The sequence below is a fragment of the Mus pahari genome, chromosome 4, assembly GCF_900095145.1.
Source record: "Mus pahari chromosome 4, PAHARI_EIJ_v1.1, whole genome shotgun sequence".
NCBI lineage: Eukaryota > Metazoa > Chordata > Mammalia > Rodentia > Muridae > Mus > Mus pahari.
In genome coordinates this window covers 115,770,708-115,786,592 of record NC_034593.1, presented here as the reverse complement: position 1 = coordinate 115,786,592, position 15,885 = coordinate 115,770,708, and the positions used below count along the sequence as shown (strand labels likewise).

General features: G+C 43.7%; 1 protein-coding gene across 1 annotated transcript in view; it reads left to right on the top strand.

Moving 5' to 3' along the window:
- The window catches only part of Alpk1 (alpha kinase 1), a 102,517-nt gene extending 91,670 nt beyond the window's left edge, over window positions 1-10,847 (top strand). Inside the window, exons 10-14 of the mRNA XM_021196720.2 lie at window positions 44-2,129; window positions 3,593-3,746; window positions 7,037-7,199; window positions 8,023-8,209; window positions 9,468-10,847. Of these exons, the coding sequence (XP_021052379.1) occupies window positions 44-2,129; window positions 3,593-3,746; window positions 7,037-7,199; window positions 8,023-8,209; window positions 9,468-9,667 (2,790 nt within the window). The 3' untranslated portion in view covers window positions 9,668-10,847. The remainder of the gene's footprint in view (window positions 1-43; window positions 2,130-3,592; window positions 3,747-7,036; window positions 7,200-8,022; window positions 8,210-9,467) is intronic.
- Window positions 10,848-15,885: the final 5,038 nt, after the last annotated feature.

The window sequence follows — 15,885 nt, the reverse complement described above, 5'->3', positions numbered from 1 at the left end:
GGTACCCAATGCACTATCTGACCTCATTTGCCGTTTCCCACAGAATATCCGTGGCACGTGTTTGTTGTCATACAGCTGTTCGGCAGACTGCCCTGCGGGAATGAAAAGTGTGTATCTGTGTGACGCCAAAGAAGCTTTTGAGATCGGCCTCCTGACCAAGACAGATGGCGAGCTGGTTAGTGGCAAGCAGGAGCTTCACAGCTTCATCAAAGCTGCTTTCGGCCTTGCCACGGTGCACTCCAGACTCCATGGCGAGACAGATGCAGTTCGCGCAGCAAGGCAGCTATGCCGTGAAGCTCTGAGCAAGCTCTACATCTTCAGCACTTCCCCCACAAGCCAGGACAGAGAAGCCCTGTCTCAGGAAATCATGTCTCTCATCAGCCAGGTGAAGGGACATCTACGAGTTCAAAGCTTCCCAAATTTAGATGCTCGATCTTATGTCCCAGAGAGTTTCAAATGTGGTTTAGATCGACTCATCCTGCATAGACACGTGGATTTCCAACAAATTCTTGAAACCTATTCCCAGCACCATACTTCGGTGTGCGAGGTATTTGAAAGCACTTGTGGGAACAGCAGAAGCAACCAGAGAGACACAAAATCGGAGGTCTGTATCACCACTCTGAAGACAGAAACACACACTGCAGATACTACGGGTGCTACTCGAGAGAGGGCGGGTTCTCAAGACAGCAAGAGTTCAGCTTCTTCCAAAGTGTCTAAGAAAGATCAAGGGAAGCTCCAAAGAGAAAGGGGGAGGAGCTGGACCCGTTCCAAGGCATTCCGAGTCTCCCTGGACCTAGATTTGGGGACTGAGACTGAGCCACCAAACTACAGCAATGGCGGGACAGATGTCTCCAACAAGACTCTGAGAGACAGCTCTAGCGCCAGTTCTTGGAGCAGACTGTCAGGGCTCAGCTCTTCCACAAGCTGGGAGGAAGTGAACTGCGCGGTTCAGGATGCAGTGAGGAAAGAGTCTAGCCAAGAAGAGCATCCTGTGGATACTCAATGCTCTACGGCAGCGTCTGAGGAGCCGGAGAGGGACAGAAGCTGCGGAGCTGCGGATTTGTTGTCTCCAAAGCTCCGTGGTGTCTCTCTTCAGACAACTGGAGATCACAACTTAGAGTCTTCACAAAGTCAGTTACACAACCACACGTCCCTCCTTCCTCTCAACACGACAGACACTTGTTTGGTCTTAGGTGCAGGGCTGGTAGAAACTCCTGAAGGATCTAAGAATACTTCTCTTCAGTCCTGTCATTCATGTGGTTCTGATTCCTGGTCCTTGTCTAGTTCAGGCAGGTTCATGGACGTGACCACGAATCCTTCAGTTGAAGAAGAACCGTCTGGAATAATGGATGATTTCCCAGAATCCAAGTATGACTTTAAAGACTGGCATGGAGAAAAGAATGGGGGAAAACTCACTGAAATAGGCACAGGGCCTGAATTAACATTTGCCCCCTCCTCGGTCAACCCAGAAGGAGAAACAGCAGAAAGCACAGACGATGGACAATCGCCCTCTCAGGTAGCCCTAGGATGTTTAGAAAGCAGCCATTCAACGTCTACATGTAGGACTTTCTTCCCGGATGGATCGGTTCAAAACGCTGACTCAGCAAAGACTGGCTGCTCAGTCAGAGACCAGACTGTCGACCCCGATGCCTCCACGGTGGATGAGGGGGGCCAAATGCTTGACAGCACAGAGGTCTGCTCCCCTGGCCAGGACAGCGCTCACAGACCACGTGCTTTGAGGTCCGGTCAGAGTGCTGAGGGGCCAAAGTCCTTTGGAAAGGGCTCCAGTCCTTCCCCTATCTTCAATGAGGACTTCAGCACCACAGAGGAAGGAGAGGAGCTTGGGAGTATGCTGAAGAGCAGCCAGAACTCCAGCTCATGCTGGTGGCTAAAATCACCAGCCTTTTCCCGCAGTTCGTCCGACGGGGAAAGCTCCTGGTCTCTGCTGAACTCGAGCAGAAGTTCCTTCTCCTCGCTGACAGGTCAAACCAGTCAAGAGATCCTGGAGGCTCGCACCCTACAGCCAGATGACCTTGAAAAACTTCTGGCAGGCGTGAGGCACGATTGGCTGCTTCAGAGACTAGAGAATACAGGCGTTTTGAAGTCCAATCAACTTCAACAAGCCCACAGTGAGTACAACCCTCCTAGTCTCTAGCTCCAGGCTTTCGAGAGCATCTGCTGGAAGCCTCGGGAAGAGCTGGCTGGGGACCACTGATCATAAAGGGTGAACTTTGTGAATTGCCGGGAAAATTGCTCTTCTAGACATGGAATTTCTTGCCTGTGAGAAGTGAGATTTCAGGACCACATCTTTTTTTAGAGATAGGTTATTTCCCAGTTATTATTATTATTATTATTAGTAGTAGTAGTAGTATTTTACTAATATGAATTAAAAGTCAAAAGGGATAGAATAGGGCCAAAGTTTCAGAATATGTTCTCCTTCCATTCTCTCCTCTTGATTCATCATCTCTGATTCATCCGTCACTGAATGTGAGCAGCTATGTCACCTTCTCTTTGCATCCCAGCAATCCAACTCCTATTACCCACTCAGCTGACTGGAAGTCACTCCCTTCCACCTGTGGATGTTTTTAAAGTATTTTCTTCTATTTACCCCTCCCAAGTCACCACACAGACACAGGAGGTCTTTGGTCACTCAGGTTTGTTGTTGTTGTTGTTGTTGTATTTTTGTTTTTAATGTATACTGTCGCTGTCTTCAGACACACCAGAAGAGGGCATTATTTCCAATTACAGATGGTTGTGAGCCACCATGTGGTTGCCTGGAATTGAACTCAGGACCTCTGGAAGAGTAGTCAGTGTTAACTGCTGAGCCACCTCTTCAGCTCTGGTCACTAAGTTTTAATTTAAATATCAAAGCAGGATACCTGTCTTCTGTAGGTTTCATGTTGACCTTGTCCCTGTAAGGAATGCTTTCTCACTTTCTGCCTTTCTTTCTTGGTTTAAAATGAAGATAATGTTACTTTTTCCCCCTTCACCATCTCCTTCAATAAAGTTGGCATCTTTTTGATGTGGTTTCTCTATCCTCCTGTCCCCAATTCAAGAGGAGTAAGAAGACATGAGGACACACTGCAGTATACAATCAAGAATCCCTGGCATTTCTGGAGCCTATGAAGCAATATTATTTTATGTTTGTGTGATCTGCCCAAGGTGGTAAACTTGGTACTCTGCTGTTTCCAGATGTTAAGAATCACATGCTACATACACCAGCACGGTCTCTATAAGTGTCTATAAGCCTTCATTTTTCTATCTACTTCCATGCAGAAGCTCGTCTTAATTTTGTCTTTTGCCATATTTAACTGAGCAAGAATCAAAAGCTATTCTTTATTGACACTTATAAAGTGTCACATTTTCATTGAACTAAATTTTAATAGGAGTTATAAAAAGGCAAAATATGAGGGATTACAAGTTGGACAGTTCTGATGAGACAATTTAGGACTCATGTTCATTCAGCATTTCCCATGATACCAGTTTGAATCCCTGGAGCTACCAGGACCCTACAGTGAGCATGCAGAGTGGGCTTGCTGGTTACCAAGCCCTGTTCAATATGGTTTAAAGAAGCCTTACCTTTTTTCCCCAGGTGCCCTTCTGCTAAAATATTCCAAAAAGTCTGAATTGTGGACAGCCCAGGAAACTGTGGTGTATCTGGGAGACTACCTGAAAGTGAAGAAGAAGGGCAAGCAGAGAAATGCATTTTGGGTCCACTATCTCCATCAAGAGGAAACCCTGGGGAGGTATTGCTAGAAACCATGTGTGTCCTCAACATACGTCAGGCTAGTTTTCTGTTTGATGAAGTAATCACTCATGAGATTTTGAAAGGGTTGAAATGTGGCCCAAATATATGACTTCTTTTCTCCATCGCTAGTCAATTGACAACAGTTTCCATACGTCACAGAATAATGCCAGACGAGTGTCTGGATGCTGTATATACATGAACTCAAGCCCACCAGGGGAACGGCTTTAAACCCACAGGATACACAAGAGAATTAGACATCTTAGCCATATGGTTGATTGCCATATTATTTGTATTTTTTTAAACCCACGAAAAATAATGCGTAAGTCCAGCTTTTAAAGTTGACCCTGTTTGTCATCTAAACCCTAATAATGTATGAAATCGGGGAAAAAATAGAGAAATTGGGTAAATCCAAACAGTTCTAGAACAGCTGAAAGTTACAATAATATATGCCTCAGGCTCTATTTGAAACGACTTATACTAATTCAGCCAGTCTTCAAACACCCTCTAAAGTAGCATCAAGACTGACTGTCTTGATTTTTAAAGAGATGGAAATTAAACCACAGTAATGTGAAGAGCTTGCCCAAAGGCATATATAAATGATAGAATGAGATGTTACAAATCGAACTGTGTCACCTCAAAACCATATGTGGATGTTTCAGTATTCACATTGGGGAAATGAGACCTGCTCCAACTGTAGTTAATACAAAGTCATACTAGAATAAGGTGAATCTATAACCTAACACAGCCAGGTCTTATTCGCTGTTTATTGGTGTAAAGTTAGCTATAACCAGGGCAACACATACAAAAGAAAACATTTAATTGAGGGGTTGCTTACAGTTCTGAGTGTTCGTCCATTATCATAGCAGGAAGCATGGCAGCATGCAGGCAAGGCATGGTCCTGGAGCTGAGAGCTTTACATCCAGATTCACAGGCAAAGAGTGGTGGAGGGAGGGAGGGAGAGAGAGAGAGGAGAATGACGAAGAGAAGAGAGAGAGGGAGAGGGAGAGAGATGAGAAGGGGGAGAAAGAGGAGACAGATGAGAAGAAAGAGGAAGGAGAGAGAGAGAGACAGACAGACAGACAGACAACACAAGAGACTGCCTAGTAACATGGGCTCTTGAAAACCCAAAGCCCACCGCTGGTGACACACTTACTCCAACAAGGCCACACCTCATAATCCTTCTAATTCTTTCAAACAGCTCTACTCCCCCACAACTAAGAATTTAAATATCTGAGCTTATGAAGGACATTCTTATTCAAACCATCACAGCTGTGTTCTTTAGGAAAAGAAACTTGGAGGTCAGCCTGCACACAGCTGAAGCAAAGCAAGAAAACCCACAAGTCCCAGCAAGGCCAAGGGCAGATCTTTCCTTCTGCATTTAGAGAAAGCGGCACCCCACTGACTTTTGATTTGGGACATCCAGGCTTCAGAACTATGATATGCTGGAGCAGAAAATTTCTGGTTACTTTTCAGAACTGCCAAAAGACACCGATCTTCAAAAACAAAAATCAGATTGGATTCAAATGGGCTGTAAGACAAAAATAAAAGAAACAGAAAGGAAGGAAGGAAGGAAGGAAGGAAGGAAGGAAGGAAGGAAGGAAGGAAGGAAGGAAGGAAGGAAAAGGGAAGGGAGAGAGTTCAGACTTCCCAAAACAACAATAAAATGAAAGAAAACGGTGTCTTCCTGTCCACAGGACACTGATCCATAATCCTAGAAGAATGTTTCAGAAATGGCACCCTACACTGGTAACCCGTTTTTGCACACTGCTGCTGGTCTGTCGATAAATGAAAAGCTCTAAATTGTTTTGAGCCTTCTGCAGGCCTGCCGTCAGCACTGGGATGTCACTCTCCCGATGCTCCTTCTCTCTGGGATGCTCTCTGATACCACAGAGGCTCTACCTGTGTGTGCCCTTCCCACTGCCATTTCTCCCATCCCCCAGAGTCTGAATGGCCAGGACTGTAGCCTTCTTGAGTATATTAGATTCAGAGATTTCTGATGCAGGTTTGCCTCATGGTGGTCTATGATGCTGACAACTCCCTCTGATTTTGTAGGATCCTCCAAGCACATGTGACATTACTAATAAATTCATACTAACTTATAGCAAGTATAAATTACTACAGTGACATGTAGTACTATAATTATGTATTATTTAATTACTTACTACCTTGTGTAGTCTCTGTCCAATTATGGACAGAGTTACATATCTAACAGCTAGTTACATATCTAATAGCTCATAGTAGGTCTCGGTAAAATTGGTATTCACAGAATGAAATCATCATTTCAAGAGAGGAATAGAGGAGACTTCATACTGACTAATTGACACATTTAAGGCCACACTGCAGATGAGACTGCCAGGCTCCAGAGTCTGACCATACTCCGGCACACTGTGCTGAGCCGTGATTTACACACAGGCGTGAAGAACTATCACACTGGCTGGATCGTTTCCCTTCATATTCCATATCATTTCAGGCCACGTAGCAGGAGCTGTGCTCTCTTGTAGACAAAGCCGTTATAAAATGACTTAGATCTGAAGTCGAGAGAGTTGATATTGATTAGATAAGGAATAGACATTATCTTCTCTAAAAAGAAATTTATTTATCTTATGTATCTGAGTACACTGTAGCTGTCTTCAGACACACCAGAAGGGGGCATCAAATCCTTTACAGATGGTTGTGAGCCACAATGTAGTTGCTGGGACTTGAACTCAGGATCTCTGGAAGAACAGTCAGTGCTCTTAACCACTAAGCCATCTCTTCAGCACCTGAAATCGTCTTTTATACTTCATGTTTCTCCTTTTTTTTATTAGTTATTTATTTATTCACTTTACATCCTGATCGAAGACCCCTTCTTCTCCCAGCCCCCCACGTACACACAGTCTCTCTGCACTGCCCCCCATCCCTCCTTTCCTTCTCCTCTGAGAAGAAGAAGCTCCCCGACTTAGGTATCAGCCCACCTCGGCACATCAAGTCACTGCAGGACTAGAAGCATCCTCTCCCACTGAGCCCAGACAAGGGAGTCCAGTTAAGGGAAGAGAATCCACAGACAGGAGGCAGAGTCAGGGAAGACCAAGAGTCACATGAAGACCAAGCTGTACACCTGCTACATATGTGCAGGTGGCCTAGGTCCAGCCTCTGCTTGCTCTTTGGTGGGTGGTTCAGTCTTTGGGGTCCCCAAGGGTCCAGTTAGTTGACTCTGTTGGTCTTCTTGTGGGTCCCTCTATCCTGCTTATATAGTCGATAGTAAAGATCAGTTTCACATGTTGCTATGTGGGTTCTGTCCATCCGTAGATACGTTGGGAAAGAATACAAAGAGAGGAAGGGGCTCCGGTACCACTTCACTGATGTGGAGCGGCAGATGACAGCGCAACACTATGTGACAGAGTTTAACAAGAGACTCTACGAGCAAAAGATTCCGACGCAGATCTTCTACATCCCCTCTACAATATTGCTGGTAAAGCATGAGTTACTTAAACAAGCCTGTAGGCTAGATAATAGATTAGATTCCTATTACCAGTCTACTTCTAACATGGTCCAGTAAGATCTTACACATCTAGTTCCTAGGCTCCTTCCTCAGCTTCACCAACTCCATTCTATTTAAAAAAAAAAAAAAATGAAAAGAATGACTGTCTACCCCATTCAGCATATTCATTTGGGCTGCCTGGGTGACGTCAGAGTCACTGTTGATCCCAGGTCACTGTTGATCCAGCATCTGGTTAAGTCGGCCTTCTTACTTGACTTTTCTTGATGTCTTGTCTCTCAAAAGGGCCTTCAAGCTTGTATTTTGTAAAAAAAAAAAAAAAAAAACAAAAAAAAAACTATCCCCTCAGCATGAAACATAAACCCTTTGTTTTGCATTTCTTCCTCTCAATCTTTGCAACCCAGTGATAAGAACCTGTACCTTAAACATGTTTATCAAGGGGAAACCATAAGTACTTCGCTTTCAAAGAACTGTAACTGTTGGGCCCAGTTTGTCTTCTTAGATTCAGCCCGACCTATCTTCTACCTTGGATTTCAGAGACGTTGGAACCAATTTCTCTTCACTAAACCTCATGTTAGAGAAAGTAGCACTGGGTGCCTTGTATTTATCTTATCATTTAACCATTTTGACAAAACTAATGAGTAATTATTATTCCTCGTAGACCTAGCTCCGAGGAAATTGAAGTCTAGAATGATAAGTCTGCATGGCAGGAACTCAGTCCACGCAGAGATCTACCCCACTGCAGAGAATGCGGTGTCCCCTGTTGTGAATACTACCTCCCGTCTCTCTGTTGCAGATTTTGGAAGACAGGACTATAAAGGGATGCATCAGTGTGGAGCCTTACATACTGGGGGAATTTGTCAAGTTATCTAACAACACCAAGATAGTCAAAAATGAGTACAAAGCCACAGAATACGGCTTGGCCTATGGCCACTTTTCTTATGAGTTTTCTAACCAGAGAGATGTGGTGGTTGATTTACAAGGTATGTAAAATAAGCATTTATTTTTTAATTCTGAATTTTGCAACTGATATGTCTAATCATTAACCATAGACCATAGACCATTCTGTGTGCAGGGTACTGTTTAGAATTAAGGTAATTGATTTTGCCGCGTGTAGCAAATGATTCCCAAGTGACTTGGGCACCTCATGATCCTCGAGCCTGTGGTCTCTTGGGCCCAGTTGCAGAGCAGTCCCTACAAACTTCCGCTCACGTGAGAGAATGCAAGTGAGATCGGTTTCTTATGACTGCATTTCACTTCAAAGTTCTCTCAACTTCTTCCATGGGGCTGGAGGATGGCTCAGTGGCTCAGAACCCTTGCTGTCCTTATGTAAGGCCTGGGTTCAATCCCAGTGCCCACGTGGTTGGCTGCTCACAACTCTGACTCTAGTTCCAAGTTATTCAACACTCCTCCACAGGCAAATCAGAAATGAACTAATTGAATTTAAAACCATCCCTGCTTTTTTTTCTCTAGCCCTTTATTCATCTTGAAAGCTAATAATTGAGTTTCATATTTGGAAATATGAAACAAGAAGCTGTGTATACTTAAATTTGAGTTTTCTTAAAATCCGCATTAATATTAGTGATTTTTTTCAGTTTGTTGGTTATTGTATTTATGATAATTCATATTAGAGACTATTCTAGCAAGAGACCCTCGATCCTCAGCTCTTCCCCCATAGCATTTGTAGCTGTCACACTGTATGTTTTACATATCCATAGTTTATTATCTGTCTCTCTTCATGAGCATGTTTGCTCAATTGGTACAAACGTTTTTGTTTATCTCATTCACTCCTGTGTACTTTGTATATAAAAAATGTACAGTTTCTGTACTCAAGACATAAGTGTGGGGTAGGCAGGCAAATATAGAGCCTAGTGAATAAGGTATTAAAAAAACTTCTAAATCAAAACAAATGCTCAACGTTGAGATTTTAGTAATTATTCTAAATGAACATTATGCTTTACAATTCTGTGAATATTCAGTACCTCAGTATGTCATACTTGACATATGTCACAATGTAGTATTCAGTTCTCTTCTTTAAATTAGTAATTAGGATATGCATCTCAAATGCCTTGGCAGAAACATACTAAATATAAGTCATGGAATGATCAAGTTTTCAATGTATCTCTTTACGCATGCACATGTGGATGCGTATACATATGTGTGTGCATGTGTGTGCATGTGTGTGCATGCGTGTTGATATTTCTAGGGTATATGGTGCTCAGATGTATCATTCTCTTTTAGGTTGGGTGACTGGAAATGGAAAAGGCCTCATCTATCTCACAGATCCTCAGATTCACTCTGTAGATCAGAAAGATGTCACTACAAACTTTGGAAAGCGGGGAATATTTTACTTCTTTAATAACCAACATGCAAGCTGTAATGAAATATGCCATCGTCTTTCTCTGACTAGACCTTCACTAGAGCAAACAAGTAAGATATAGGCTGTGGGTTGGGAGCTTATCAAGCCTTCAGGAGCCTAGCATCAGACCTGCCTCCTCCCAGGAGCAAGGCAGGTATTGGCATATTGATCGATTGGGCCAACGGATGATTCTGGTCACTGACTTATGAGGGGAATTCACAAGTGTCGATTTCAGGCCTACCCTTGCTTGCCAGGAAAAGATCCTACAGACCTTGTACCCTCTGACACAGGGACATGTCGGGAGACTGTCTTGGACTCTACAGTTGTGTATGATGTTTGAGGTCCTGAGTTGTATGAAGACAATATGGAAAAGGACCCCAACCAACCCACAATGGATGCAAACCTCAGCTAAAAACAAACTGCTGTCATTAAGCCATTGTGATTTTGTTTTGTTTTGTTGTTGTTTAGTAGGTTGGTTATGGTTTTTTGTTGTTGTTTTTGGGGGGGGTTGTCTGTTTGGAGAGTTTTGGTCATTATTAAAACTGATACTGTTGCTGCTTTCATATTAACTTGAGAGGTTTTTGTGAACTTAAAACATCCAAACTCCTGGAAAGATTTCAAATTTTGTTTCTCCTTTTATATTTGCCATTTTGTAAAACTGTTATCCATACGGACTTTTTTTTAAACTGAGCTGATGTCACCAATTTTTATCTCATGTTTTTGTGTGATACCAGATATTTCTGTATTCTGAGTTTCTTTCTGATTCTCCCTTGCTTTCTTCTAGTGTATTTCTATCTATGAAAGGTGTGATAGAAGTGTGGTCACATACCACAGGGTCACCACAGCCTATTGCTTTCCCCATACATCTTCTTCACACAAGCTTGGTAATTATTATTTCCTGCTGAAAGCATTGTATAAATGCTCAGTGGTAACACACACATTTAGGGTGTGTCTTCTCACCTGGGTTAACACAACCCAGGAACTCCCTTATAGACAGTCTTAGAGCTTTGTCTCCTAGATATTTCTAAATCTTGACTAGCTGACTATCAATATTAACCATCACATACTGTGCTAAGGAAATCTGGGATGAAGGGTGGTCATCAAGGAGTTCCACGAAGTTTGTGTAGAAGGATGGACAGAGAACTGTATATCCTAGAAAGAAGACAAAGCAGAGGAACCAAGAGTGACAGATTGGAGGGATGTGACAGCCAAAAATGTCAAGGAAGAGAGTGACAAGCAAAAAAAAGGAAATGGGAAGGCATTGAGAAAGAAAAGCATCGGATGACAGGGCAGAGGGGTCAGAGGGTGGGGGTGGGGGACACTCCAAAAGTACAACTTTTGTTGTAACAGAAAAACAGCTACTAGCAGAATGGGCAGAGGCCCAGTGCCAGAAATCCTCCCAAGGGCTCTGGACATATCACTTTCTAGGGTCTCAGGCCCCACTTCTTCCTCACTAGGCTTGCCCCAGGGTATCTTCCCTTGCATGAGAAGACTTTGCAACAGCTGCGAAGCCTTGGGTGCTGAGTGGTGTGCACGTGGAGAGCACCTCTGGGAGCACCAAGCATCCCCTTTCAATGTACAATTAAACCTAAATTCCCCTAATCCCTCCCTCAAGAGCATCCTCCAACCCCACCCATTTTGTTCCAATACAAGATGTCATTCTTTATTGCTGGATAATATTCCAGAAGTATAAAATCAGGAGCCTGATATAGCTGTCTCCTGCGAGGCTTTGCCAGAGCCTGACAAATACAGAAGCGGATGCTTGAAGCCAACCACTAGACTGAGCTTGGGGGTTCCCAATGGAGGAGTTGGAGAAAGGACTGAAGGAACTAAAGGGGTTTGCAACCCCATAGTAAGAACAATAATATCAACCAATCAGACCCCCCCTAGAGCTCCCAGGAACTAAACCACCAACCAAAGAGCACACATGGAGGGACCAGCTGCATATGTAGCAGAGGATGACCTAGACAGACATCAATGGGAGGAGGGGCCCTTGGTCCTGTGAAGGCTCGTGTAGGGGAATGCCAGGGCAGTAAGGTGGGAGTGGGTGGATGGGTGGCAGAGCACCCTCAATAGAAGCAGGGGGAGGTGGAATGAGATAGGGAGTTTCTGGGAGGGGAAACCTGGAAAAGGGCTAACATTTGAAATGTAAATAAATAAAATAATTTTTAAGAATCAATGTCTTTGCTAAAAGTATGACCATAAATCAGGACTGAAATAACATTCTGAGGACATTTACGACATTTGAATATGGACTGAGCACTAGATGAAATTGCCGAGTAATGAAATGTCCTGGTGAAGGAGAGGGAAACAGTGGGGAAAGGGCTCAGAGCATCACCCTTCTCTTGCATCTGCACAGAACCAGATGAGGGGCACATCGGCGACATTGTATCACTCTGTGTACTTCTTCCCAGATTCCTAATTTCCATATATTTTTTCATAAGTGTAAGATTATTGGAAAGGAATGCCAAGTAAAATGAAGAATGGACAGATAGAGATGTGGACGATCAAGATTTTTAGGAAGCTAATCAAAAAGAAATATGAGGAATAGTAGTCAACAGCATAAAATCCTACAGAAAAAAAAATCAAGAAAAAATAGAATGTGTACTTGATTCGAGGCTGGGGGCAGTACGAAGAGGTTGTGACAGCAAGAAAGGCCATTAACTGACCGAGAGGCATTAAATGTCATAGGACTGAAGTCAGTAAACCTGAGTCCATGCCCATGAGTCAAACCTCCTGTGAGAGCCATTTGTTGTTAGAATGGTTTTGTCAGTGCTATTCTCACTGAAGCGGTGGAGAAGGCCAGGTGACCTGTGGACTCAACTCCACCCTCAAACCCCCAAATTCAGCGGAAAGTGTAGGGCAAGGAAATCTACGTGCCCTACCTGTGGGATCCAGGCCTGGTTAAAATGGTACTTGACTTAGCAAACCTCCCTATGAACAGCTTCTTCGGGAATAAAGTGTGCTACTTTCTCCCCTGGTTTCCAAATCCTTTGCCTCCAGGCCAGCTGGGCCATCGGATGCTGATGGTACCCTGAAATCCCTCACTCGTCATCCCGGGGACTCACTGTAGTAGAGCAGATGGAGCCTCTGCCCAGGATGCATAGGCAAGGACCATGCTGACCTGGACCAGTCCCCAGTCCACTGCAGCTTCACTTCCCACTCCCTTCCTTGCTGGGCCCAACATGGACGGTTGTTGCAATCAAGCTATGCCCTACTCTGAGTTGCTCCATATTTTGTAAACACCGCCATCTGCCAAACAGCACCAATAACTAAACCAAACATTCAAGTACCCAAGACCATAGGAGTATGTTCATTTAAGCCACTCCATTATACTCATTGTCTTGTAGGCTTCTGGTCATATAACACGAAATACATTTCATCAAGCCTCAAAGGTCCCTGTAGTTTCTCATAGTCTCTACTGTTTCAAAATCCAAAGTGGCCTCTAAGACTCAAGACTCTTCATGGTAGCCCTCTGTAAAATCAAAAAGCAAATTATATAATTCCAATGTATGATGGCCCAGAATATTCATTACCATTCCCAAGGAGAGGAGTTGGGGCATTGGGGGGGGGGGTGGAATAACTAGGCCAAAACAAGACAGCAACAAATCAGGCCAAGCATCAGTTCTGTAGCCCCAGATCTGGCGTCTGGACATTCATTTCATAGGACTTAGCTGTCTCCACCTCTGCAGCTTTCCTGGCTTCATCATAGCTCTCTCTCTTGGGCTGGTTCCACTTCCTGTAAGCTGCCCTTCTTGGCAGGTACCTCACAGCTCTGGTGTCTTCAACATCTTGTGGTCCTTTGGTAGTTTGTTTTTATTTGGGGGTTTTCGGTTTTGGTTTTTTGGTTTTTTTTCGAGACAGGGTTTCTCTGTGTAGCCCTGGCTGTCCTGGAACTCCCTCTGTAGACCAGGCTGGCCTCAAACCCTTTGGTAGTTTGAATGAGGAATGTCTACCATAGTCTTGGGCATTTGTACACTGGGTCCCCTGTTGGTGGTACTGTTTGGGGAGGATTGCGAGGTGTGGCTTTGTTGCAGGGAAGTGTAGTTGGAAGTGGACATTGAGCGTTTTTAAAGACTAGCGCCATTTCAAGTTTGCTCTGTGCTTTCTACTTGTGTTTGAAGATGTGAGTTCTCACCTTCTACTCCAGGCATTGCAGCTGCTTCCTGCTGCTGTGTCTTCCTGCCATGATGGAATCCTCCCTCGGGGACGATAAGCCCAAATAAACTATCTCTTCTGTTATTAGTTTTGGTCTAGATGTTTTATCACAATAACAAAAAAGTAACCAATGCAGGTCTCCATTGCAGCCTTCCTTCACTTTCACAGAGTCATACAACGGCCTCTTGGGACGTTCGGGCAGGGATTCCCCTGCCATAAACTGCCTGGCCTCAGCAGCAATCTGCCACCAGAGAGAAAGAAATCACAAACTCTTCTCACCTGCATCCCTCATGATTCGATAGCCAATGCCACTTGGGCCACACTACTAAGTTTGGTGGCCAGTTTGGAATGAGCCCTGAGCCCTTTGATCCCATTAGCAGCAGTGAAGAGGAAATGTCTGGCTTCTTTAACAGCTCAGTTGTGTCACGTGATGTTTTCCTGGAAGCCATCTTGAGTGAGGGCATGCAATGTTTTGCTGGAAACAGACATTTGAGAGGGCAAGTGATGTTTAGAAAGAATATAAATAGAATCCCACAGATAGTGAGAGATGCTCTCGCATCGCTAAGCCATGTAACGCTTTGCTGGTCTTTGATGGTTTGGCTTCTTCGATGGTCTTTGATGGGTCTTCACTTCACAGAGAGAAACTCACCGAAGAACCTGTTGTGTTATTCTGGCTGCTTCTGGCCGCTTCTGCTGACCCATGCTGATATGGTGGACTTGCTGGTTCTATAGGATTGAGCCACTGCTACTGATTCGTGTGTGGTGTTTGCTGCTGAACTGGACTGCTGGTATCCTGAAAACAAAGAGTGAAATCACCCCCAAAGAACTCCCTCTAAACATGTCCACAACCCCCATTTCCTATTAACCTTCTTTTTCTCCTACCTCTGGTTGGTAGGCTAGAAGGAAGATCGGAGTGTTTAAGAACCCTGATTAAAAACTAAGCCTACACAGCAGCTTTCATTTGAAATTTCTCTCTAGGAGCAGGAAACCCCTTAAGCCGAGAGCTCAGTTGGGTAGGTCCTGCCCTAAGATCATCCCCGTCTCTACTCCAGTGCAGAGTGGGAATCTTCTCCTTAAGGGCACTAATTGCCTTATCTCTTTCTAAACAGCCTTTGCTGCAACATCAAGTTCACTGATGTTCTCTTTGTCTTCAAGCTATACATTTTGGGTTTCCACCTTGCTTGCTCTTTTTTCATTATAGATCTATGTAACATTCATTAGTAATAACTATGTTGGTGGACTGGAAAGATGGCTCGGCAGTTAAAAACTCTGGCTGCTTTTCCAGAAAACCCAGGTTTAATTCCCAGAATCCACAAGGCAGCTCACAACCATCTGTAACTCCAGTCCCAAGTGATTGTTTCAATTTGCTCTTCTGGACTCTGAAAACACCAATTATGTGTATGGTATACAAACATGCATATAGACAAAATACCTATACACATAAACTAAATTAAAATAATAATAATAATAATAATACTTATAGCATAGATCTAATGTTATGCTTCCCTGAAATAATAAAATAATAATAACAATAACAACAATAATAATAATAACCATGCCATAGATTTAATTTTATGCTGCCCTGAAATTGCCTCCACCAAAGAAATTATTAGATTATTTTTTAATTTCGCCTTAGGCAAGTTCTTAGGAAAGAGAAAGAAAGCAGTCTGATTCTTTGACAACATATCACAGGAACAGTTTCTAGTTGCTAATATTGCTTTATGCTGAAACCTCATGAGCTGGATGTCCACAGTCTACACTGCTCTCAGCACGGCCGTCTTCCAGGCACCCTCTAGAGTGGCCTGTCCACTCACGGACAAGGACGCTGAAGTAGAGCTCCCTTTGTCCTTTTACTGTGGCCTCTGAGAAAGTCTTGGGTCAGTCTGGTTCTCAGCACACACACACACACACACACACACACACACACACACACAAGTGCATGTGTGCACTCATACACACACATACAACCATGTAAGTATGTCATTGCAGGAAAATGTTAAGCACAATAAGCATAACTGAGACAAATTTGTCATGCTGTCTCCATATGAAAGGCTCAGAAAGTATACAAATGTATAGTCTTCCGAAGTTTTAAAACTTAAATATTCACAAGGCCTCCATCCCAGGGTTACAGAGGCATTTAAA